This window comes from Coturnix japonica, chromosome 2 (assembly GCF_001577835.2).
Source record: "Coturnix japonica isolate 7356 chromosome 2, Coturnix japonica 2.1, whole genome shotgun sequence".
Taxonomy (NCBI): Eukaryota; Metazoa; Chordata; class Aves; order Galliformes; family Phasianidae; genus Coturnix; species Coturnix japonica.
This window is the reverse complement of record NC_029517.1, coordinates 50,945,928-50,973,273: the sequence shown is the minus strand read 5'-3', so window position 1 is coordinate 50,973,273 and position 27,346 is coordinate 50,945,928. Positions and strand designations below refer to the sequence as shown.

The 27,346-nt window shown below is 41.7% G+C and overlaps 1 protein-coding gene across 6 annotated transcripts in view; it reads right to left on the bottom strand.

The window, feature by feature from the left end:
- Positions 1-21,958, bottom strand: part of TENT4A (terminal nucleotidyltransferase 4A) — a 52,756-nt gene extending 30,798 nt beyond the window's left edge. For 3 of the 6 annotated variants that reach the window (XM_015854363.1, XM_015854364.2, XM_015854365.2), the window contains exons 1-6: positions 20,851-21,677; positions 5,948-6,071; positions 4,044-4,090; positions 3,000-3,120; positions 1,521-1,628; positions 550-678 (exon numbers count right to left, since the gene is read on the bottom strand). In XM_015854363.1, the coding sequence (XP_015709849.1) occupies positions 550-678; positions 1,521-1,628; positions 3,000-3,120; positions 4,044-4,090; positions 5,948-6,071; positions 20,851-21,677 (1,356 nt within the window). Of the gene's footprint in view, positions 1-549; positions 679-1,520; positions 1,629-2,999; positions 3,121-4,043; positions 4,091-5,947; positions 6,072-20,850 lie in introns of all 6 variants that reach the window. The other 3 variants (XM_015854370.2, XM_015854369.2, XM_015854368.2) reach the window with 3 other exon arrangements.
- Positions 21,959-27,346: the final 5,388 nt, after the last annotated feature.

Below are 27,346 nucleotides of genomic sequence, written 5' to 3'. Positions count from 1 at the left end.
CTCCTATTATGTACTTCATACTCACAGAAATATTACTGTCACAAAAATATATTGACAGTTACTACCCAATGATTTCACAAGTCAACTAAAACATCTACCAGTTTTAAGTATGTTAAAGCTTAACCGATGAACACGTAATTAAAACAATTTGACTGTTGAATTTAATGCCAAAATCAACTACTCTCTACTTCAGTTTACGAAGTAGCAGACCAACCCCATCCAAGCACATTTGACACCAGTAAGATCAGTCACATACTGGAACAGACATAGTAAAGTGATGTAATCCTCATTACAGGGCCTGTTATAGAAAGCAATGCAATGCCTCTATTCTGTTAACAAATCTCCTGTTGCTATTCCAATTCACAAATCTTAAGAGGCTTTAGATGTAGTCTAACAGAATTGACAGTGATCAAATATCTACAGCTATAGCAGAATAAAACTATGCATTGCTATGGGATTGTAAAGAAACAGCATCTTCACTATGAAGGCTCAGTGACAGAAACCAAAATATTTTCAAGAACACACAAGCAAAATAAGAGACAAACTTACCTGCAGGAAACTAATTGCCATTAAAATCAGGCTATAAGAGCTAATTCCACCAGTAAAAACTTCATTCAAGTCCCTCTGAAGTAGGAACTGTTTTAATACTAAAATCAAGTAAGGCAGCAAAGAATATTTCTGCAAAGCAAAATAGGTCTTATCAAAGATATCGCCAACATTCCAAAACAAAGCAAATACTAAATCTCAAAATAAGATTCATCTAATACAAAAGTGTTGTTCAGTAGTACACCATTAAGTGTTTCCTCAGGAAGAACTGAAACACACGCATACACATAACTTACACAAGTATAAAACATGCAAATACACAAACTCATACTTAATCAAGTAGCCTACATAAATTTAACTCTTGCCATCTCCTTCCTAACAGGACTATTTCCTGTTAGGAAGATGTATACATCACTGATCGTCAGCCTAATTCAGTCAGTGCTTTCCATCTAAACAATACTTTTACTGCATGATGTGAAAATGAGCTTGATCACAAGTACTTACATACAGAATAATTGTCATTAGACATTATCTAACAAGGCTGCATTCATATTCAAGCACCATCAGAATTTCAAGTAAGCAAAACCTGAACAGCCTTTGAAGCACAGCTTAGTACCTGCCTGCAGATCTAGATATGGCTATAGCAGTCCATTCAAAACTACATGATCCTTCACACAAGCACTCAGCACTCATCTATTAGAAAATTATGTAACATTCAGCTTCCATGCTTACAGTTTCTAGCTTACAAAGCTCAACCTTTACAAAGAAAAACAAAACAAAAAAAACCCCTGTCTTTCTACCAAGGCAACATTCAGTAAATAACAGTAGAAAATAAATTCAAATACCCGTGTTTTATTAGTATTAATGGAAACAGTCAGTAAGTTTTCAAAAGTCTTAAGCCATACCAAGAAAGGTTATCTAAGCATCTAGTGTATCCTTGACAAGTAGCATAACATTCACTGTACAGCTGATACCTTCATGTATTCCTTGATAAATCGAGCTGCCTTCACACCAGTTTCTACATTAAAACTGATGTCAACTTTCACTTCCGTCTCCTGGTCAGTGAGTTTTATTATTGGTACCTGAAAAGATGAAAATAAGGTTTTATGAGTCCCCAGAAGGGCAACACTGGTGCTGTTCTCCAGCTATTCAACATACACAGATATTATTAGGCAAATAAAGACATTTACCAAGACAAGGAAATGTGTTCTTGAGAAAGGGCAGCAATTCTAACTTGCCTGACAGTGAACATTTTTTAATGAGGTGATTAAAATAATAATGTGTATAACCACAGAAACTTATTACCTCACACGTACACTTCCACAGCTGTTAGGTATATGTCTCTATTTGCAGTACGTAAGGTGTTTTGTATGACAACTAAATGTACTTAATTTAATGACTGAGGGAGTCCTTAATAGGATACACTCTACTCCCATAACCTGTACAAATTGCATTCATCTGACCCAGCAGTGTGTCATTCAGCTTGCTAAACTCACAGGAAAAAAAAAAAATAAAGGGCTAACCGTTGGTTTATCAAACTGAAATGGTTCACTGCAATCAAATGAAAGCCAGAATGGACAAAAGCAAAGCACAAACAACAACACTTCTAGCAACAATACATTGTGATGGAATTACCGAATACTCAGTTTGGTCTCACACCACAGCCTTGAGGATAGTATCCCACTAAATGGTATTATAAGCATGTTATCTCAAACATAATCTAAACTTCAGATCACACATTTACTTGAAGTTGAGCTTCTAGCATTTATTTTTCATCTGAAAGAGCAAATTTATAGCTCCATATCATACAAACAGCAGAGAGGAATAAAAAACGCTAGTAAAATTAATAAACCCATTGCCTTTCTCTTTCACTAACGGCTACAGCTAATACCAAACACATCACTCTCAGACAAAACAAAGACTACCAGAGCTATTGTTATGTGCTGGTATTCCTAAAAAGCTGTAGGAACTGTCTGAACCCTGAAAGGTCACTATTTCGAAGATTGCAGAAGGGAGCAGCTCACTAACACAATTTTGCAATATTTCTCTTAGTCTCCCAAAGAAAGCACTTGGGTAGCAAATATTGTCACGCTACATTTTTAGCGCATCCAGTGTTTGATCCATTAGAGTCACAAGACAGAGGCAAGATGACACATAAAGCTTGATTAGGCTTAGAACATTTCAATATACCACAAAAAACATGACTTCACACAGTTTTCTCACATCCATTAACTCCAGTTACCAATCCCTGGCTAAATACAGGTGCTCTTAAAATTCTATGGAAAAAACATGATGTAGTTAACCTAATTTACACTTTGTGAATACAGACTTTCAGGAGATATTTATTGACAATATAAGAATAAAATATGACCTTACAGCAAACAGTTCACAATTACTGTTCTCCATATCATAACTCAGCTTTTCTGTTCATTATTGCAAAGATTATTACTTACCGTAGCTTTATCAAGTACTTTGATGGAATATGGCTCAGCCACATTGTGTTTTCTTAGTGCTTGCTCCAGCAGCTGTAAAGGGGGGCGTTCCCATTTCCCAAAAACAACTAAATCAATATCACTAGACAAAAAGAACATATATGAAACGCATTACGTGTAAGACACAATATTCCCCTTAAGAAAACGGCAAAACTGTTCTTATTGTAAAACTGTACATAAAACCGTATATATTTCAAGTCCTCCAGGATAAGCACTTTTCAACTTTTAACAATCTAGACTTAAAAGTTGACTTTAGTAACAATAATAGGCCGGCATACTTTTGGATCCTAGCTTACAGTCCTCTGATAAGTTCTTGAGACAACTCCTTCCTTTTTCCTTCCTTGCATCCTACCATTGATTTCCACAACTCCAGTCCAATTCTGTCCCTGATCTACCCGTGCTGTTAACAACACAAACAATTCTTGTCAGTAATTCTTCACAGAAATTCCTAATGCTTACTAAGAAAATTATGTATAATGCTTACTGAAAAAAAAATATGTAAAGACAATACAGTCTTTAAGACAATTTACACAAAACTTCCCACTAACCTTTTAACCACCAATAAGTACTGAACCATAAATTGATAAAGGACACACTCAAAACACTCTATACACTCCAAAGAGTTGAGAGAACCCAGTTGTGATGAATCCTAATTTTGCAGTCACAGTGTGATACACAATAACTTTTATTTAAAAAACAGTCTTTAAATAGCAAGTACTGAACTAGTCAGTTCTACTGTAACTCAAAAACAAAATGCCAAAGATTAACCCTAAAGAAAGAAAAGGTATTTCACTAAAGCATCCCCAAGCGCCTAGTGCTAACACTGGTATATCAAATATGTATCAAATCTAAGTTGAATAGCTCTGCCCTTGGTCACATAGGATGCTAAACAAATGCTTTACAGACACATCTGCACATTTCAGTCTCTGAATTCCTCCCCAAGTTTTACCAGTACTCAAAACAAAATCAAGCTTTAGATAATAGCAAATCATTCCAATTACTTACCTAGTTGGAAGATAAAGCCCTGTACTAAAGCTGCCAAATATCTGGACCTGAGTGGGGGGAAAGAAAAAGAATTATGAATGCTCATTTAGCTCTCTGAAGATTTATTAAGATGTAGCCAGGACCTGCTAGAGATGTAGCCAGTAAATAGAGCCAAGAGACTTTCTTTGTATACTGTTACGTTTGTACAAATGCATTTTCTCTTATAGGTGCAGCTTCACAGGAAATTGTATTTTTGAGATACGAAGTGACGACAAAACCTGCAACCCAGAAAGCACAAACTCTAAACAAGTCCTTACTTATTTCCAGTTCTACAGAAGTATAAGCTGCTATAAGTTTCCTTCCTTCTTGCGCCCTCTTCCCTCATCAGACAGCTTTACTGATTGTTTCTGGAAGTATTCTCTTAATTTATTAACTTTAAAAGCAAATGCATCCAATTATTCAGTTCATAAGAAACATAAACACTCCAAATGTCACTGTATGGATGACAAATTATGGTAGACATTGGGGAGGAATATGGGAGAAAAGGAGTATGCTCAAGAGAAGTTTGCAGTTCAGATCAGATGCTTTCTCTATGCTCCCATCCTAGAGAACAGAAATCCTCCTCCCCCACTACTGCAGCAAAATTTGCAAGTTTACTCCTTTGAAGTGACCCATGAAAAGGCTGGGTCACTTCCATGCAACAAATCTTCCAATGTGTTCAGAGGAGGGCAACAAAACTGGTGAGGGGTCTGGAGCACAGGCCATATGAGGAGAGGCTGAAGGAGCTGGGAATGTTCAGCCTGGAGAAGAGGAGGCTCAGGGGAGACACTTCATTACTCTCTATAATTTCCTGAAGGGATGTTGTGGTTAGCTGGGGGTCAGTCTCTTCTCTCGTGTGATTAGTGACAGGACTAGAGGGAATGGTTTCAAGCTATGGCAGGGGAGATTCAGGCTGGACATTAGAAAGCATTACTTCTCAGAAAGGGTGGTCAGGCACTGGAATGGACTGCTCAGGGAGGTGGTGGAATCACTGACCCTGGAGGTGTTCAAGGAGCGACTGGATGTTGTGTTTAGGGGCATGGTTTAGTGGGAGCTATTAGTAATAGGTGAACGGTTGGACTGGATGATCTTTTAGGTCTTTTCCAACCTTGGTGGTTCTATGATTCTATGCCTATAATTGTTCTGTGATCTAGAAAAATCTTACTGTTAAGGAACAAATGTAGGTAAAGATGAAAACATTTACAGCATCTGTAGCACAACAACGTGCCCATAATCCTCAGTCTTTCTCATTGAAGCTTATGAAATCATAACAGTCTGAAATGCTTCCTGTTAATAACATCACTAAAGTTAGCAAAGTTGTTATCAATACTGTTTGTATTAAGTTCCTTTCAGGAACTTTTCATTTAAAAGCAGCTTTCTCTCTGTATAAAGGATTGAAAATGAAAGAATTTTGGTTGGAAGATAACTTCAGAAGTCAAATTTTCCCCATTAAGGCAGAACTGAAGTAATTCCCTCAATACCAAATCTGTTATGGATGCAAAAAAGGAAGTTTATTTTCAGAACTACGCTGTTATATAATATTTACTTACAAATACTCATATAGTCAGGGTACCTTGTGGATACATAAAGCTTATTAAATATTAAAATGATGTTAAGAGACACTTCCTAAAGTGGACAGCTCTTCACATCCACAGTTCTGGAAACTAAAAACTATCAGTACTCTCCATTAACCTGATATCTAGGTTTTAAGTTTCCTATACTTTTTAAAATAAATATCACAGCTCTAACAGTATTTTAAGTCAACCACATTAAAGCCTTATCTGTTCAATTCTGAAAAATAATAATAATAATAGTAATAATAATAGTGAATTAAGTGAAATGAGCTCTATAATATAACAGCAAGCCAGCACTTGTGCTATACTCACATCAGCTGCAGGCCAAAGATCTTTGATGACCGTTTCTATTCTTTTCACCACCTCTCTTCTCATAGCTGCTTCTTCCGGACGAGGGGACATGAAGTCATAGAAGTCAATTATTTCTTCATGTAGCCTAAAGGAGAAAACAGCATAATTACAATTATAATTTAATTAAAAAAAAAAAATAAAATCATAGGTTTTGTTTCATATCGCCATCCAAGTGAAATCAGTATTGATTTCAAGAAAAAGAAGTGTCACAGAAGTTAGGTTTTGGAATAGGAAGCTGAAAAGGTTGAGGTCTAGGACTGCTGGGGATTTACACTTAATTTTCATAGCAGCACATCACAGCAACCTCAGCAATACCTACAAATCAGCTCTTGCTATATTAACAAACTGCCGAAGATGAAAAATAGCAGGTCAAGAACACAGGTAGACATTTGCTATCCTTACTTGCTCAGCAATGAAATAGGAATTCAATTTCTGATTCCCTCACTGCTTGCTTTAAAGAAAGAAATGAAACCTACACAACAATACAAACACAGACACAATGAGAATCTTCAAATAGGTATGCTCTTGTGGGGCCCGTACTTCTGCTTATGTGGAAGTTTCCACAGAAGGCTATAAAAGGGACATTTTTGTATTCCTTGATACAAAAACATACACTTGAACTAACAGGGATTTCTTGGATAATCCAATCTGTTTACAAGCCATTCATTTACATGGGAAATTACTTCTCAACTGAACTTATGAAGCACTGTTAAATATATTCTCAAGTGTAAAACGTATGAATACCAGTGTTACATGAGATCTCAATCTTTATATACATATTAATTGCTTCCATTTTTCACCTTTCTGATACCATAGAACACTCACTACCAACTGAGAATTAAGATGAATTTAAACTTCAAGATGAATGTAAACATTTTCATTAAAGACACAAAGCCATACCAAACAAAAAAACCAACTTGTTGAAATGAGATATTAACAACATCTTCAACAAAAAGATAATGCATTCATAAAATTTCTCTAACCCAAGAAATAAGTTCGTAATTCAGTGTACTGAAGTCTGAACCATACCCTCAAAAAAAACACATCCATTAATAGATTTAGCCTTCCAAATTCAAATGTTTATACATCTAATAGAACTCCAGTCTTACTTTTCTATGACCATTCCGTAACTCATTTTACTAGAAAACTCCTATCAGATATCCTCCAGTAGACCACATTTGGAAGGCACCGCTCACACATCTTAAATGTCAAAATTCCTTTCTATACATGAGGATTTGAACAGCAAAGCATGAAAACACTGCTTCAAAAGAGTATATATTTAGAATTATCATTTGCCTTTCCTCTTCAACTCCCAGTCTTCAGCTAGACACTTAACTACAGCAAAGTAATTTTTTCTATTGAATGAATGAACATTTCCAAATTTCAATGCAAGAGGTTCAAGCTAACGTTCATTTTATTTTCAGGAAGGTTGATATTTCTCCCCCTCCCCAAAGAAAAGAGGAGAAGGAAGCAAGTGAACATACGCAACAGCAGTGAAGTTCAAATAAATATTTCCTGTTGTCCTGTTTTTAAAAAAAATCCATAGTAGGCAGACAAAGAAATAAAAGCAGAAGACAAAGCAGTTATCCAACTGTGTTCCAGCAATTCTTCTACACCTCCACTAAGTTTGACATACCCTCACTGTGGATGCCAAACATGTATTAACTCAAGACTCGTGGATTTCTCCATGTCTTTTTAGCCCATTTATGCTTTTGTCACTCACAATATTCTAACAAGTACGTACCATGGTAATCAAGCGCCTTACTTTCAACTGCTGTCTGTGAGTTATCTTATTTGATGCTCTTTTTCTTGAGGAAAAATGTGATTACTGACAGCTTGTCTGCAAACAATATTTTGCAGACACTAAATTCACTCGTCCCTATCCACAAGCTTATTTTTCCCCCCAAGATAACAATCCCCATTGTTCTTCTGCCCTCACACAGAAGTGGGTCCAAAGTTTGATCACTGCTGACTTTCTTCAGCTCATTCTCACAGAATTGTAGGGGTTGGAAGGGACCTCTAGAGATCATGGAGTCCAACCCCCCTGCCAAAGCAGGTTCCCTACACCACGTCACACAGGTAGGCGTCCAGTCGGGTCTTGAATATCTCCAGAGAAGGAGACTCCCCCACCTCCCTGGGCAGCCTGTTCCAGGGCTCCATCACCCTCACTGTAAAGAAGTTCTTCCACACATTCATGCGGAACTTCCTATGCTGTACTTTCATCCCATTACCCCTAGTCCTGTGCCCACGCACTACTGAAAAGAGACCAACCTCACCACTATGGCTCCCACACCTCAGGTATTCATAAACCTGGATCAAATCTCCTCTCAGCCTTCTTTTCTCAAGGCTAAACAGACCCAGTTCCCTAAGTCTCTTCTCATAGGGGAGATGCTCCAGGCCCTTCACCATCTTAGTGGCCCTCAGCTGCACCATGTTTTTGGCAGGTTACACAACACCTACGCCGTGGCACACTTATTTTACTGTCAATTACACGCTTATTTTATTGTCTATTACTACTAACTGCTATTTCAGGATCTCTGAGCACACAGCTACTCTCAGAAGTTACACTGAATCTTTTCTGAACAATTACCACCAATTGTCCACTCACTTGGCACGAGCCACCTGAGTTATTTGCTTTTCTTCAGATTTGTGTCTCAGTATTTACCAGCATTTAATTTTATCTGCAATTCTGCAGCTTAATGAATAATAAACTCCCATTGCAATCATCTGCAGTCAGCTCTGGCTTTCTACTTATCTTAGTGCTCTGCTCCTTTCTCATTAATCTCTTCCTTCCAGGAATTTAGGAATATATCAAGCAACCAAGTCTTAAGTAACTCCAACGATACTCTTCCTTTATTATTATAATGTGAATAATTTATTCTTTCCTTTAGTTACTTATAAGCAGTTAGTTAGCCTGTAAGTTCAGCAAGTCTAAGACAAGCTGCCCCGAGATGTGGATGCCCCATCCCTGGAGGTGTTCAAGGCCAGGCTGGATGGGGACCTCTGCAACCTGGTCTACTATTAAATAAGGAGACTGGCTGCCCTGCCTGTGGTAGGGGGGCTGATGATCCTTGAGGTCTCTTCCAAGCTGGGTCATTCTATGACTCTATGATTTCTTTTTAAGGCTTCCAAAAATAAACCTCAAAACGTCCTTCCAAAAAAACAACAGTAACAACAACTTCCAAAAGAAGTACCAGCAGCTCTGTTAGTACTCTGACCACACGAGTAAGGGTTAAGGATGAATCCTTCATGGAACTACAGGTACATGGACAGGTAGCTGTCTGACAGATCTTCATTAAAGCTTGAACTAGCTCCTTTGTGTTTATTCATGCAGGCATATGTGCTACAATATTAGCCAAATTCAGCCACTCCCAGCCATTGCTGAAAAAAAATGTGTTCATAGAAGCCATTCTGTAGGAGGGAAGAATGGGGCTCTCGATCCTTAACACATTGCACTATATTATGTCAGCTTTCAGCAGCAGCCTCTAGTTTGTTAGTGAGATCAGAAAAAAATAGCAAGCACATGTGCACTCCTCACCACAGTGCCCCACTGAGACTCAGTTCAGATGACCGACAGTCACAACCCTTAAGCATATCATGAAACACTCAAAAGAATACCAGCCTGCATTTCCTCTGCTCTACATTTACTCTTGTGCTGCCAAGAAAGCACTTAATGCTCCAGTTTGCATGGGACCTTGCAGTATCAAGGCTGTCTTCAAGTCCAAACTACATGCTAGAGTTTTAGTGGCCAATCTCCTCTAGAATTCCTCAGAATATACCATTAGACAAGGCTATGGAATGGTTATCGCACCGCAGAGGGTTTAAACACTCCTCACTGAAATTTTAAGTTACAATTTCCAAACAAAGAAAGTGCATGTGAGAACTTCAAGCCCGTCTCTGGCAAAAAAATAAAAAAAATAAAAAAAAATAAAAAGCAATGCAATTAGAACAATTTTTTTTTTTTACTATGTGATCTGCCTTCATCTAGGTGTTCTTTCATCCCTCTAATTCTATCAGCCCTGGTGAAGTTTTGGTTTTCTTTGCCTTTGATGTGTAAGATTTCCAATTTTTAATGTACTTCACAAATCAGCTCTCAAATGTGCTGCCTTTAACAGGTTTTCCTCCTTCCCATTTCATTCATGTCAACTGTTTCTCAGAGGAAGTCACCAACATGGTCTAAGTCTTTCTGTATAAGTACCAATGCCATCTTCAGAATCAGCATGTGACAACATTTCAACTTAACACAGCATTTTCAAACATTTTAACCTCTTGGTTGCTTCTTTTGGCTCCTTTGTAGAGACGTCTCTCAAAAATGAGATGCTTTTCAAAACTTGAGTATTACTGTAGTTGGTATATTCTAAAGCTCTCTGCTCAAGATTACAAGAATACCAGCCACATAAAAAGGCGTTCTGCTATACGCAGAGCCAGATGCTGCATGCTGCTCAGGATTAATGGAGAAACTACTACGCTAGCTGCATGAATCACTTGGTGTCTAAAAACAGACGACATGATATTCACGCAGTCAATATATGGATAGACCCCAGATAAGTATTTCACCCATGAAGCTCCTCTGATCTTTCTAAGCACTGGTTAACTTAACCAGAAACACTACAGGATCTTAATGATTAAGAAGAACATGTCCGTTTTTAGCACACAAGGTACTTGCAAGTAATAACTTGTGCAATATGTTAAAGGGAACTAATTTGTTTGCTTGTTTTTCTTCATCCCCTTCTGGCTTCTTAAAAACTTCAGGCTTTAACAGCATTCCACCATGTACTCACCACTATCACTGCTTATGATTCTTACAGTACAGCTTTCTTAAAGCTGGGCATAAAAATTGACTTCTTTAAAAAGATAATTTCACCATAACTATACAAATACTGGAACTTAAATGGAAATGTAACAGTACCGCTAGAGGAGGGTGAAAGATTAGAATACAGGGGTAAAGAGAAGTGCCTACTTGTACCTACTACATTATCTACACAATGTTTACATCAAGGAGGAATCTAATCACTCACACTTATGTTTACTGTGCTTTACACTGAAACATGCAACAGAGCAGACATCTTGTTTACCAAAAAATTTACCCTTTACCATTTCAGGAAAGGCAAAGATACACTTCTAATCTAATACAAAATAAGACCAAGAAAATACATCCACAGGTTTTCATAATGTTTCTCTTTAAAGGGAGGTTTCTCAGTGATCATTTACCTTACTTATCATTTACTGTACCTGCAAGTATTATACACATAACATTCATTACCTCAGGGGTAATGAAACAAAAATCATAAACTGCATCAACAATCTAGAAAGTGAATGAAAAGCTACAGACACCATTCCCTCAGGTAAGTACATTCTTTTCATGCCTACACTATTAAGCACACAAATTTATTCTCAAACCTACACATGACTGCATCATTTACATTTACCTGGTCATTGAAAATATACTCTACTTATTTAAAAGAGTATTTTTCTAAATGAGAAGTCTAAGGAAACAGTCAAGAATCCTTATAAAAGAGTAGTTACACACATGCTGTAACTGCAGCATCATCAGCACTGCATAGGAAAGAGAGCATTTCAAGACGAGCTTTATTAAAATAGCATTTGCAAACAAGTAGATTCTGAGTGAAGCAACAACCCTGAAAATTGCCTGAAGGATCAGCTGCTTCAGGCATAAATGGTGAAAGTCCAGCAGCCACTGTGCACATTTCAGTCTTCTGTTGAAGTACTCTAGTTTCCCTTATAACTACAGGAACACACAATTGTGTTAAAATGGAAATAAAGGTGAAATGAAACTAAAACAACTACACGTGCTCTTTTGTTAAAACAGTGTTACAGCCAAAATAGTTCAATGAAATATATACACAATTGAAACAATTGTTGTATGGGAAACTGGTAATCACAGCCTGAACCTCTGTTTAATCAGCTGAGGCAAGTGTGGTGTCAGCTGTGGGAGCACAGGTGAGGGTAATTCAGCTGTGCTACCAGAAGGGGTGGTGCCTGACTCTACCTCTCCTAGACTTCATTTAAGGGCTGACCACCACTAAGGCAGCATCTCTTTGAGATTGCTCCTCTGTGGAGATCGGATAGCCAGCCTCAGCATTTTCCAGCCAGACTGAAGGCATCCATATTGGTGAGTTTTTCCTATATATAACCTTTTGGATATCTATCACCATCCTTCTTGTATTATTACCATCTTTTGTATTATTCCACCTTACAATTGTATACTCTCAGATGTAGATTTTTCTCAGCATTATCTAGGATGAAGCTGCCTAGAAGAGGAGCAGAACCAGAACTACGACCTAGTGGATATTAACTTACAGTTCATCTCCTCCCACGCCACACAATGCCCATAAGGTGCCACCACTTTGGTCTTCCTCACTACCATCAATGCTCAAAGATCAGTACTTTCTGCTTACAGATTAGATAAGCTACAAAAACATAACACTACATTCACACAGTAATACAAGACCAGCTTGCAGCAATATCCCATATAATTCAGACAATTACCTTTAGCATTATAAATTTAGTGCCTCCAGTGGCGCAGTGGTAGCAATGCCGCTTGCAACACTGTAGGCCCGGGATCAAATCCCCTGTGGCGCAAGTGGTAGAAGTGCCGCTCTGCTACACATAGGCTCAAATCCCAGGGGTTGGACTTGATGATCTCTAAGGTCCCTTCCAACCTGCACCAGACTGTGATACTGTGAAATTGCATGGAAGGCAGCAAACTCAGTACAGCAAAAGAGAACTCTCAGCTGTATTGAACTTCAGAGGGAATAGAGGAAAAGTACATTCGCTCCTATCCATACAACAAGGAGCGCAGTTTAAAATCTACTGTACCATTTCCACAAGAGATCTTGTTTCCTCTCTGAGTTTCCTTTGCCCCGAATTCTTGGGAGTCAGACCCTAATTTTAGATCAAGTTTCTGGACAATTATCATTTACTCCTTAAGAGCATCTGGCAGTTCAGGCACTCAAGAAACTAAGCTTGCTTTACACTTCAAACCAAGTGATTTATGCTGGACCCTTCCAGACTTCGGAGAATGTCTGCATTTTGTTAAAGAAAAAGAACCAAAACCTAATCTGTTTTTTAAAGCTTATCAATTCAGTAAGACTCAACCAATTTGCTTCTTAATGACTGGATTTACTTTGAAAAAGCTACACTGTGCTAAGAGCTATATAATACTAAGAACAAGAAAAGAAACTGATATATTAGTAGCTCCAAGTTGACGCATGACAAAATAGATCTGCTATGCAAGCTTCTGAACAGCTGTACGTTACTCCTGACAGGCTGCTGGTCTTCATCACAGCGCCAAGCAAACACCACATTATTTTGTTGCATCAACGAAGGAGCTTACCATATGTTAAACCTTGGAACTGCATCAGCAAGTACACTATGCCAATAAAACAAACCACTAAACACTGCAATCCCTGTCTTAATACTATTCTTTTCCCAGACACCCAAACATGACAAGTGATTAATAACCCACACAAAGCAGTAAGGTTGCAACAGCAGGAACTTTAGTGATAAGAAACTAATAATGCCCATAGCAGGTACTTATTGCATGGCAATAGCCACTATAGCATTTCAGCAAAGCAATGCAACTCAGTCTTGAGCAGCACACAGGATAATCCAAAAGACATCTATGTGTCACAGCACCACCAGAAGCAAATCCAATGCACTGAATACCTCCACAGGTCAACAAAGCCTTTTCTGAATAGAAGTAGTGCTGCAGCTTACTATAAAAACAAGGAAGTTCTTCAACTGAAGAATCTTAACCAGAAGAATAAGGTGTTTAAAAGCTCACTAAAGACAAAGTGGTTGCACAGCAGAAGTGTGACAGACTGCTCAGCAGATTCCAGGGAAAAAAGAGCTTGCCATAGTACCCCATCAGATGTCTTCAAAAACCCAAAGTCACGTAAAGCAGGAAAAGAGGATTCAAAGATTAAAGACATTAAGAAGGAGCATGAGGAAAAACATAGTCAATCTAGTAAAAGGTAGAATCAGTGCAATGCATAAATAGTTATGACTACATAAGATGTAAACACGGCTTTCTTAAAAGGAAGTAGTGTCTCAAAGAAAACCACTAGGAATTACTTGCAAGAATCAGTGAACCACAAAGGAAATCTTATTACCTACTTATGAACATTTGAAGTCCACATCCTGAGAAGAGCTTGCAGAAAGTAAGCTGATGTGAGACCAAAGGGAAGATCTTCGTGTAAAGAAAGAGTTTTTAAATGGAAAATAAGTTGCTGAAGCCTAGGTTTTGTATAAAAGGAAAGTCACTAGTGAAGTCCCAAAGAGTCCTGTACTATTCAATATCCCCATCTGTGATCTGGAAAAGGAACAGAGTAGAGCAAACAATTTGATGCAAAAGTTATCGACATATAAGCCAGCTGCAGAACCACAGGACATTAAAAGACTGCACAATGACTTATTAGTCAGAATTTGAGACAATCTTCTCACAATTCCTGTGCTGTGCTTTATATAGTGTTCAAGGAAAGACTGGATGTTGAGGGACATGGTTTAGTGGAAGCTACTGGTAATAGGGGAAGGGTTGGACTGGATGATCTTTTAGGTCTTTTCCAACCTTGGTGATTCTATGATTCTATTTATCCTGTCTCTACATAGATGCAATGGAGGATTCAATATCAAGAATCAAATTCTACAAGTAAGAACTCCACAAAAGCATCTGGTCAATGCTCAGTATGCAAAAAATAGCAAGTCTGGTGTTGGAAACCAAACATCAAGGTACAGGAACACTGAAATAATTGTTACATTAAGGTCTAAGTTTGTCTCAGTTCCAGAGATACAGCAGAACTGTGCAGAGGTGAGAAACATAAAGGCAAGAAATAACTTCAACAGAATGGATTATAGACTAGAAAGTGGACAATAGCCAGGTGGAGAGGGAAGGGCAAGGCTGGATCAAGTCAGATGCAAAGAGCCCCTGAATTGCCTTAAGGCAGACATGACCAGCAGCAACTACAACTTAAGTGACAGGACAAAGAAATGGCTTTTACTTGCAACTTACCTGTGGAACACAATGCCACTGAACACTGATGATCCCACAATCTCATACCCATTCAAGATGAATCAAATTCATATATCAAATCCATTATGAACTTAATGCACAGTCTGTAGCAGCCACTGATCACTAAAATAAGCAGTTTCCCTGGGAAATATCAACACAGCCTCACCCTGATATAATAATCTTCTCTCAGCATTTGGCAATGGCCTCTTTTGCTCTCACCTGGTACAACTGTTTATCCTTAGTGCCAATTACCATGAGTGCCAAAAATCCAGGAAACCCGAGAAGTGTAATGAAGCTAACACTAGAATTTAACTGCTCCAAGCATGTCTTAATCTCCTTTATACGCATGCAAGCATCTCTTCAGTAAGCCCTTCTCACACTATACCATTGCAGCTCAGCATCTATTTCCCATCTCATCTGCCACTGCTTTCTTTCATTCCCCTACTGAAAACAGTCCAGTCTAACAGTGCTAGGCATTCACTCTGCAAGGAAAGCTTTTGAGCTTCACCTCAGTCAGCTCCATTGTCTGCAAAAAGGGCACTAGGCACTCTGTTCATGTGAGGATTCATCCAGCAGCTAGCCTTGAACTCTGCTGCATACCAACCTCTAGGCATGAAAACAATAATCCATTTAACCACTTCCTGATACCTTCTCAAGTCTCTCTCCAGTCACTTACTGTGACCAACTTGTGCCCTTATCCTTTCATATTCCAGCATATACTGCCTAGTTCCACCCTAATCCTAAAGCCAGATGAAACAAGAATCTATCACACACTGCCATCAATGCCTACCTCTTCTATATCAAAACTTTCACTAAAAGTGAAGTTAAACATCCAAAGTTTTCTGTAACAGACACTAATTATTTAACAGCAGCGTGGATGAAGCACAGAGCACGGTGTTAGAAGGCATTATAGCAAGCACTGCCTTGAAGTGAGAAAAACACCCTTGGGAATCCCACAAAGCCTTTATCAATGCTCCCAAGAGCAGACAGAAAAGGCTTCACAGTTTCTCAAGTTTGCATTTCTTCAGCTCAGCCAAAGCACAAGAAAATACAAATACACAGAAGAGGCTGTTCATATGCCATTCCAACACATTCAGCATCCAGTCCTAACAGCAACAAAGAGTTTAGAATTAGGACAGATGAAAAACAAACCCTAATATAGGTTTGGTATACAGTAAGAACTCCTCACCCCAGCAGCTACTGAAATGAATTTCAGCACGTAGCATTCAGTAGGCAGCATCCTTCAGCTGCTCAAACTCTGTGGAAACAAGCAGTCTGGGAAAGCATCATCATAACAGAATCACAGAATGACCCAGGTTGGAAGGGACCTCAAGGATCATGTAGTTCCAACCTCCCTGCCTGGCAGGGCCACCAAACATACACATTTACTAGATCAGGTTGCCCAGGGCCCTGTCCAACCTGGCCTTGAACACCTCCAAAGACAGGGCATCCACAACCTCCCTGGGCAGCCTGTTCCAGGGCCTAACCACTCTCCTAGTGAAGAACTTCCCCCTAACATCCAACCTAAATCTTCCCTCCTTCAACATGGATCCATTTCCCCCATCATAACCTTACTATGCTCAGAAGAACACCTTTGGGCATCATTTACCACAGCCAGACAGTGCCACCAGAGCCCTCCTTCAGCCTCATCAGATGTGGAGGCGTGGAGGTGTTTATACCCCTTGAACCCTACAACAGAACATTTGTGTTCCTAACAACAGACAGTTAAAGACAACTGCTGTGGGGGTGAAATGGATGCAGTTTCGCAAGGTGTCAGATGCCGTGCAAAGCTATGAGTGCAGGCCTAGCACCACTTCAATGCACTGTAACACACTCAGAATTCATACCAGCCCCCCATAAGCCAATGTTGTTTCCGCACAGCACTGTAACAAACCAACTGGTATGCTGGATATACAACATCTACAATGAATCTGAACACTTTGCACTAAGTTTCAAGCAGTACAGGCTTCTGACAGCTAGAAATGGCTACACTTGGCTACATTCATATTAAAAAGCAAGGCATTAAGACAGATTTGATGTCTTACTTCTCAAGCTATGAACTACATCTTAAACTACCACATTGTTGTGCACACAAGCATCGCAAACTTTGCAATGGAGCCCTTAGTAGGAAGTTCAGAACAGCCTGATTCTACATTTTGAAATAAACTTCTGGTACTTAAAGTGTACTTTAAAAGCTCTCTGAATGCTACTTGTTCACGTTTCAAATACAGATTTAATAGAAAAATGGTACTAATTTGATACACAAAGGACATCTAATATGGTGGCGCAGTGGTAGGAATGCCGCTTGCAACACCGGGGCCCGGGTTCTAATCCGCCTGTGGCGCAAGTGGTAGAAGTGCTGCTCTGCTACACAGGAGGCTCGAATCCCAGGGGTTGGACTCGATGATCTCTAAGGTCCCTTCCAACCTGCACAAGACTATTATCTATTATTATTATTATTAATTCTACATCTAATGTAGAACCACTTGATGTGCTTCAAGCTACCAAAAAAATCACTTGTAGTTCTGAACTGTCACAGAAGTTTGAGCTAACCCAATAACGCTACAGCACACTTATCTTCATCACATCTGAAATCAATCCATCTGTCCTCTGTTCTGAGCTGCACTCCTGATCTAACTCCAGGCTTTTAATTGCTAAATTAATCACTCCACTGACGCACCAGAACAAATAAGGTTTTCTTCACCCTCCTCACTATCTTCCAAACATGTGGAAAAAGACAACATAAAGGTCAAGATTAGATAAACTCTAATCAAGCATGACTATTCTCAGTGTTTTATGAGAGACGTTATTTCCTTTACAACACAAAGTCTGGCGTGCTGCTGTCAGAAGGAGGTGAGAGCAACAGATGCAAGTCCACTGGAGAAAGAGGAACGCCATAAGATAGAGCAAAGCACAACCCTTACAGCATACAGTGGCGCAAGTGGTAGAAGTGCCACTCTGCTACACAGGAGGCTCGAATCCCAGTAGTTGGACTCGATGATCTCTAAGGTCCCTTCCAACCCGCACCAGACTGTGACACTGTGATACAGCACTCCTGAATATCACCACACTTACCATCACAGAGACACTGAAGATGGTCCGTGTGGAAAAAATGGCAATGACATGCACTGCTATAGATCACGTCCAGCTGTGAAAGAGAAACTGAAGACAGCATAGTGCTATTTCAAAGCATGCATGAACTCCACCAAAAGTATCACTGAATCCTTGAAGAGTGCAAGCAAAGCCTAACATTTCCGTGCCTCTTTACAAGAGAGGGTACATAACCCTGAGCTACTGCTTATCACTTGTTTTTTCCTACACCACTTAAACTACACTCTACAACAAACTATACTTTCTCTTCGAAAGGGCTAACAATAGCAGGACACGAGGAAATGGTTTTAAGTTAAAAGAGGGAAGGTTTAGGTTGGATGTTAGGGGGAAGTTCTTCACTAGGAGAGTGGTTAGGCCCTGGAACAGGCTGCCCAGGGAGGTTGTGGATGCCCCGTCCTTGGAGGTGTTAAGACCAGTGTGGACGGGGTCCTGGGCAACCTGATCTAGTAAAGGTATGTGTTTGGTGGCCCCTGCCAGGCAGGGAGGTTGAACTACATGATCCTTGAGGTCCCTTCCAACCCGGGTCATTCTGTGATTCTGTGTGATATACCACAGCAAATTAAGCCCTGCATTACTACAGATAACACTGATGCACAACAGGCGCATAAGAGCATCTGCGATCAAGCCCTTCCTCCTGTCATTTATATCCAAAGCAGCCTGTAACTAAGGATTGCGGAGATTGACTAGAGAGCAGCACACAGCACTTTGACACACTGAAGACGCTCTGCCTGCCAACAGACAGCCACAGTTACAGAAGTGACGCTTCAGGGCTAGGCTGACAGTTCCAAGTAATGCTAGACAGCAAGTAATGAACGTAACTGTTCCAGAAGAAACCACTGTAAGGATCTATTCCCACTCCAGTACTTTCATGATGATACCATTGTTTGATCAGCCAAATAATACAGTAGCCTGACTTCAGGAAAATGAACCTCAAAAGCAGTCAGGCATTACAGTAGAAAACAGGCATCTAAAGCACCTCTATTAGTGACAATAATTTCACGTTATTTCTATCACAGAAGTACTTCATAGAAAAGTTGCAAGACCAAAACTGCTCTTGAACAAATGCTTGTCCAACATTCAGTAAGCTTAAGACTTATGTAATAAGTCTATAGACTCAATTTCTATGCTCTCCTCCAGCAATAGCTCCCCACTATTCCATGGCACTCATACTGTTTCGTGAAGTATTAGAGGTATGAAATTTGACAAACTAATCGAGGCAAACTGGAACCGTGTCATCACCTGCCATAGTTACCTACCCCACCGATCCTCTGCTTGCATCAGGTCTCACTGTTGTAACACAGATCCTTGACAAGACCAGAAAGCAATCCAGCTCCCACTTCCAATGACACATAGCCAATAAGTTTGCATTAACTCCTCAGCAAAAGAGCACCTGTGTTATGCAACTGAACAGATCAGATGGAGCTTGGCTAAACAGTAGAAGGCCAGAAGACAAAAAGACAAGTGAAGTGTGCCCTTAGCATAAATGGTGCTGACCCTAATAGCTAGAAAACAGAACCTGGATTTGCAAGTTTGCCATAGCTCTGCTCATCAGTCTGCCTGTAAAGTTGCCTCCCTGACACTAACAACTCTCACCCAGACAAATTAAGATGTTAACTAAACATTCCACTGCATGTCTCTGGAAATACAAAAAGAAGATTCAGGCTATTTTAGAGATACTATTAGAATTTTATACATACAGCCTCACTTCCTGCCAGCAACATTCCTTTTCAGTGTCATTTCAGGATTAAAAGGAGCAGGCAGATCTTGACCTCTGTCTAGAGAGGCTATAGCTTGCAAAAACCAAATTTTAACAGCATCTCTTAATTCAGAACTACAAAGCACCCAAAGTCTGACAGCACCACCTAGAAAAGAAGGACGCCATCCTTCAGGTAAAGCTCTCACTGAAATATCTCCAGCACACCCAGTTAAGCAGTGCCTTTACTCCTTGCATTCAAGAGCTTTGGATTCTTTAAGTTCAAAGAAAATACTTTCAAAATGCCATGAGAAGTCTCCTCCAGTCAATCAATGCAACAAGTACTTTTTCTGTAAGATAACCTTAAATTTAGAAAGCAACATTATCCTATGGTTGAGTGATGTTTGACAGCTGGAAGATATCTCACAGCGTGCCCCAGATGCGCTCTACTCAAACTCACATTCCTCCAATAAAACCATCTGAATCAACTCTGCCTTTCCAGCTAGCCAGTTGCATGAGAAAGTAATAGCCACAGAAGAATACAACCTTTATACAAAGTGCTCTTGCTGTTCAGGGAGCCGAGGTTTCAGTTTAGACACTGGCTGACATAAGACAGAATATATCCCTCAAAACTGTATCAAGTCCACGCTGACTTTGATACTTAACTCAGGCAGAGCTGGGCACTTCCCTCCACATCTATGTTCTGAACACACCCCCGAGCATCCAGCCTGCTCCAGCCCAAGCATTTAAAAATTATTGCAGGGTTTTCCTTTGAGCACTTGCGAACTGAAGAAAACCCTTCCAAGGTGAGAAGACCCGAAGACCTCTGAAACGCTTCCCCTGCACTTCCACACTTTGGATTTCTACAGGAACCCTTCGATGCTTCTCAGCTCAGCACAACATAAGGCCCATGCTGCTGCATCTGCGGGATGTCACCGTTCCTTGTCACTGACACGGGTGCTCCAATAGCTCCGTGCCCGCACCCCGAGCCCCCCCCTTCCCTCCCCTCCCCGCCCCCCAGCCGCTCACCCCTGCACTCCCGGGCTGTACTTCCTGCTCTTCCAGGGGGTGCCGGGGCTCTGCAGCGCGGGCTGGGACGGCTGACGCTGCTGGTGTGGAGAGGCGGCGACGGCCACGCCGCGGCTGCCAGAGAGCAGGTAATTCATGCCATAGGTGCTGGCCTTGTTCTCTCGTTTCCTGCGGCCCGGGTGGTACTGGTGCTGCTGGGGAGAGGCCGGCGGCGGCGGGTGGGGGTTGCGGGAGAGGTGCGATGCCGGGTGGTGCCCGTGCGCGCCGTTCGCTTTGCCGCTCTCGTGGAAGTTGAAGAACTCTCCGGGCCCGGCACCGCCGCCCGGCAGCCCGGGAGGAGCCACCGCCGCCCGGGGGCCGCAGGAGGAAGAGGAGGAGCCGCCGCCACCGCCGCACGACCCCGAGGAAGAGAAGCCGGGGCTCTCGGTGCCGGACTCCACCGACGAACAGGAGGACGAGGAAGACACCGAGGGCGATTTCTGCAGCCGCCGCCCTCCCTCGCCGCTGCCGTTCACCACCGCCGCGGGGCCGGCGGCGGGTACCAGTCCGGTCAGCAGCGCCGGGGGGGACGGCGAGGGAGACGGCGGCGAGGACGAGGAGCAGCAGCCGCCGCCGGGCGCCCCGAGCCGGGCGCAGCCGTGGCCGCGGGGCGGTGAAGCGGCGTCGGCGGCCGAGTCCAGCGCCGGGGAGTTGAGGCAGAGGTAGTGCGGGAAGGCGCCGCCGCCGCCGCGGCCCCCAACGCCCTGCGAGGTCTCCCAGATCTGCATCCAGAGCGCATTCGCGGGGCCTTTCTGCTCGGGCTGGATCCAGGCCACGCGGGGATCCATCCACGCCCGCCCGCCTCCGACCCTCACGGCCCGGCCAGAGCGCCGCGCCGTCGCCCGCTCACCGCGCAGCCGCTCGCCTCAGCGCGCCGGGCCCGGAGCGGCACTACGAGCGGGCCGGGAGCGGCGACATGCGGCCCGGCGAGGCGAGCACCACACCGTACCGCACCGGCCCGGCGCTGCCCGGAGCGCTCCTCGCGCCGATCCAATGTGGCGTCCCCCTCGCCAGAGCCCGGAGCGGCGCTGCGCATGCCCCGCCGATTTTAAACCTTCACCGCAGCCGGCCGCCCTGGCAACCGCACATGCGCGATGGAGGCCTCGGGAGGGGGGGCCGCGATCCGCCGGGAAGGGAGGGGGAACAGAAGGACGTTGGGAAGACTGCCCGCTGTACAGTGCGCATGCGTGTTCCGAGGGGGCTTCGGAAGGGTTCGGGAGCACTCGGGGAGGGGAGGGGAGGGTGATGCGTATGCGCGGAGCGGCCCTCACAGAATCACAGAGTGACCCGGGTTGGAAGGGACCTCAAGGATCATGTAGTTCCAACCCCCCTGCCTGGCAGGGCCACCAAACACACATTTACTAGATAGGGCCCTCCCGTAGCCGGGGGTGATTGGTCGCCAAGTGTAGCTGTGGGCGAGGGGAGGGTTGTTAGGCAGTGTGCTGAGCCGCCGAGCTTCTATTTGGAAGGGAAAGTGATAGTTCTCCTGAGTTTATTGTCAAAGAACTAAGTGGAGCGAGGGATGGGACGGACAGGAAGGGAGCAGGACTCGTTTGTTAGCAGAGAATATTATCTGCAAAAGTGATGCTTGTTATCGTGGCATTTGATACAGCTGTGTTCTCTAGCTTAAGCTTGAGGGAAAGAGAAACTGACAGGATGAGAATCAATCATAGAATCATAGAACACTTAGAGTTGGAAGGGACCTCTGAAGGCCATCTAGTCCAACTGGAGGCTCACCCTTGCTTTTGGAAATCAAGCAGCCACTATTTGGGTCTTAAGAAACAGATCTGTTTTCAGGAAAAAAGCCATGCAAACTACACTTAGAAGCACACGACAAACTAACCAAAACCAAACCACCGGAAAGAAACATTGATCTTCTTTCATGTAGAAGCACCTTCACCACAATTCCCACCTAATGAAACCGTGCTGCTCTTCTGACTTGATAGATCAACCAGGTGGACAGTTAAACAGCACATACTACAGTTGCTTTGAGTCCTTGGCTTTACAGTTCACCTTCCTAAAGGGATTTAGATAGTTATGTTTTGCTTTTAACTTAACTTGGAGACACACTAACAGGGCCCTCAACTTTGCCTTTCTTATATGCATACCATAAGAAAGAAACCACAGAATTATACTGTCTCCTTTTATCCTCTAGTACCTCACGTTCTTGTCTCCATGATGGCCCAGATTTAGTAAGAGGGTTCCAGGACCAGCAGTATTTCCCCACAATAACTCCTGGGTTGGGAGGCATTATAGGTACTTTGTGGATCCACTCTGAAATATTGAGAAGACCAGGAGAGCCCAGGCCTTAACCTTTACAGCTCCGTGTAGGTAGAGATCACAACTTCAAGCTGCCATGTCCGTGCTAAATATCTCCAGTCCCAATAGAGTTTTGGAAGGGCCAGGCTATTTCCCAAGGTAGCCACAATCTTCTCAGAAAGGTTTGCTTCTCGTTGCTTTTAACTTCTCATGTATTCCTTATTTCTGACATTATAGTCATGTTTTATCGATGGATTCAAGCCAGCAAATACCATGTTCATGTATTAGAAGACATAGGGTGAAAGTCTGGGGCACAGCCTACTCAGAATTTATAACTTACTCCACATTGTAAGAATGAAAAAGAATGTAATATGAAGAAGAAATAACTATCCTCTGAGAAATGGGTAAGGGGTGGTGTGTTAATAGACCAGTTTACTCATGTATTTCACTATGATTTTTTGAAGCTTGCAGCAGATCAGTGAAGTATCTCTGCAGAAGAGAAGACATTACATGCTATTCTTTCAAAGTGTTCAGCCTGTGAAGCAGTAAGAGCCAATGGCTTCTTGTGATACAAGGACAAGGGAAATTATCACTGTCTACTGTCAGGTCTTGCTTTCCTGTTCCTAATATATCCATTAAGAAATCTAAATACATCCTTTTTGCTTCAGTTATTTAAAACTAGCTTGTATCCATAATGTAATCTCACATATAACAAACAAATCTCACATTAATACCATAACCTGTTATTAAGGCAGGAGGACAAAATGAATGTCCGTCCTGCTATTTGTGTTTCTTCTGATCAAAAAAGAGAGTGCCACCCCATTCTTTCCCCCATTTTGGCACACTGAGGATGATTTTGGAACTAAATGCAAGTGAACTTAATTGAGCTAGATTTTTTAATTAATATAATTAATTATGTTGTTAATACCTACATTTACAAGGCAATTGCACTCTGAAAAATAATCTCACTTGGTATTATGGCCCATAATACATATTAGCCTTCCATCTGTGCATAATAATTTGTCACTTTGCAGCCAAAGTAATTGTTCTTGCTAAAATTCTGCTCGGAGAGATTCAATCAAAATCAGAGCTTGGAACATAACTTGGTTGTGAATCCAGTGCTAAGCATTACAATTCAGAGTCCTCTTTTGGATGTTTAAAAGTAAAGTGACTATAAAAGAATTTATGAGATCTACTGACTTACAAAGTACTTGCAAGTCCGTGTTAAATAATTAAGTAGGAGAGGAGGAAAGGAAAGGTAGGAAGGAAACGAGGGAAAAAAACACACACTAGTTTTCTGTGTCAATCAAAAGGTTTTAGAGACTATATGAAAAACAGGTAATCAAGGAAAAGATGTTTTTTCCTTAAAATAAGGCATTCCCTGTAAAGGTAGTGAGAATTTCCTTCACAAGGGCTGATTTTTAAAAATAGTGGTTGATTTTAATTCACTTGTCCTTTCATGAATGAAACTGACCACTGAAGTCTCAGAAGGTGTGAATGTGAGAAACTGTGACTGTGAGAAATGTTTGTGCTTTTTTTGGTAAGATCTTCCTTCCCACTGATGAACTTGTGAGGACCTGGATAATGAGAAGATTCTAATCTCAGAAGACAGAACGCCTTGCTTGCTGTGAGGAGTTCAAATGGTCTATTCAGTTTATTAACACTGTACTAAAATGCCTCATACTAGCATTGCCTGCCTTATGCCAGTAACACGCTGTTCTAGATCTGCTTCAGTTTCTTTAAGGTAATATTTAAAGGGAATAGCCCGAGTCATATGATTAATGACTAAAAATATAGTTTCATTACTTCAGAGGCCATTTAATTAATCTGTTATAAATTGTTTTAATCTGGCTGCTTTTCACAGGAAACACAACCACAGCTCTCTTTTGAATGACGCTTCTATTTCAGTTTTAGATTCAGCCAAATACGTCTTTGATTTGGCAACATGGACAGTGCTGGAGTATTTGGTAACCTTGTGGTTGATGACTTTTGTGTCATGATGAGCACAATTCCAACTGTGTGAATACTTCATATAGTTTGGTAAATAATGGCAATTGAGTTGAATACCTCCATGGAACATGCTAGGCAGTGTTGCCCAATGCTTGCTATTAATCTGTTTTGAAACAAACACTGAACACTCTGAACTCATTAACACAGATGAAGGCAGGTTGTGTCTCATGCCTCTAATATGCCTCAGTTTACACCCCTGGAAATGGTAAAATGCTCATATATCACGCCCTTGTGATTCAACCTTAATGCCCTTCTCTGAAGTTTGCAGTTGCCACAGGTGTGATTCCAACAGGCCAGTGCAGGGGTTGAGAAGTGACCAACAAGTTCTCCAATAGTTCACATTCTCCAGCATCACTCCAGGACTTTGGCCCATATGACCTTAATTTTGGCCATCCACAGTCTTGCTTCAGGGCTCTGATGCTTTGCATCCTTCATGCTCACCAGCTCTACTCTCCTTCTTAGCCTTTGCAGACTACAGCACAGTATGGATGAAGAAGGACCAGGAACAACTTTCAGCACTAATTCTGGCCAGATATATCTGCTGAAGAGATTAAAAAGGGCAATCCACAGTTTCTGGCTAGATCGGAGCATGAGAAAAGGCTGTCCAGCCAAGGGGGTGCATCCTTACCTAACCTGTGACCTTCAGAGTGTTCTAGTTACCAGGAGAAAGTGTTGAGGAGGAGGTAAGGGGAGATAGTTTCCTTAGCTCTACTCTGTACTATTGCCATGTTTTTCTTCTGTAAATACATTTATGGACATGAGGAACTGGGCTTGTTTAGCTTGGAGAAGAGAGAGCTCCAGGGAGACCTCACTGTGGTCTTCCAGTTCTTGAAGGGAGCATATAAACAGAAGGGGGAATGGCTGTTTACATGGGTGAATAGTGATAGAACTAAGGGGAATTAAGAGGTTTAGGTTAGATATTAGAAGGAAGTTTTTCACGCAGGGGTGGTGATGCACTGGAACAGGTTGCCCAAGGAGGCTGTGGATGCCCCATCCCTGCAGGCATTCAAGGCCAGGCTGGATGTGGCTCTGGGCAGCCTGGTCTGGTGGTTGGTGACCCTGCACATAGCAGGAGGATTGGAATGAGATGATCTTTGAGGTCCTTTTCAACCCAGGCCATTCTACGATTCTATGATTCTATGACATGAGAGAAGTCATACAGTTTTAATTTCTCAGACTGAGCTGATCAAAGTTTCTGGTCCTTACAAGGCATGAGTTGGGGCATTATTGCATTCTGTTCTGTCCTCTAAAAACCCAGCTTTTTACCTTCTTCAGAATGGCTTCTTCCCATTAAAAAATGCCTGGCGCAAGTAACCCTGAACAGCCTAAAATCAAGTTGCCTTTTCCTCCTTAAATCTACTTTGTTCAGTCCTTCCTCTCTTGGCTCAGTGTCCTTTTCTGATGAATGCTGAGCGTCAGCCAAATTTAGGGTGTTGAGGCGCAGTCAGCAGTGAATTAAGCTGCAGAGGCTGAAACAGCTGTCAACCATGAGCCGTCCCTTCTTCGTACTCTGTCTTCCCCCAGTCTTACAAAGGAAGCCAGCCTTGTGTCAGAGAATCTGAACAGATGATAAATCAACTGGTGAACAGCTGCAGCTTCTAGTCAGGCATGTTCGTACACAAGAAAACCCTTTTCTAGCTTCCTACATTACATAGCTGGTGGCAAATGGAGAGAGCATGGGAGGCAGTTCACAAGCAGTTCAATTACAGTTGCAATCATGGTGGCATCTTGAGGGAGAGAGTTTGCATTAACAGACAGGTTTGATTCTTGCCTCACCACTGATGTTTAATGCTGGATGTGTAACGACACATCTTGCTGGAACTCCATCTTTGAGAGCTTTTGCTATAAGCACAATGTATAAATTTGACTTATTACAACCGAAGTGAGATAAATGCGTAACCAATATACCCTCTTTATATTACCCACTTAATATTACTTATTAATATATTTGGGGCTTTAACAAGGATTACTTTCAAAATGCTGCTTTATTAGGAAAACTTATCTTGATTTATTACACAGCAGTTACATACCTAACATGAGGGTTTTTTTATAGTTTTCTGTGACAAAAATATTTATTTATTCTGCTCTAAGGCTGGTGTATCCAATTTTTTCACCTGTTCTTACACTCCGTTTCATCTCTCTTCCTTGCCTTAAGAAAGTTTGGAGATATACAGATTATGCAGGGTTT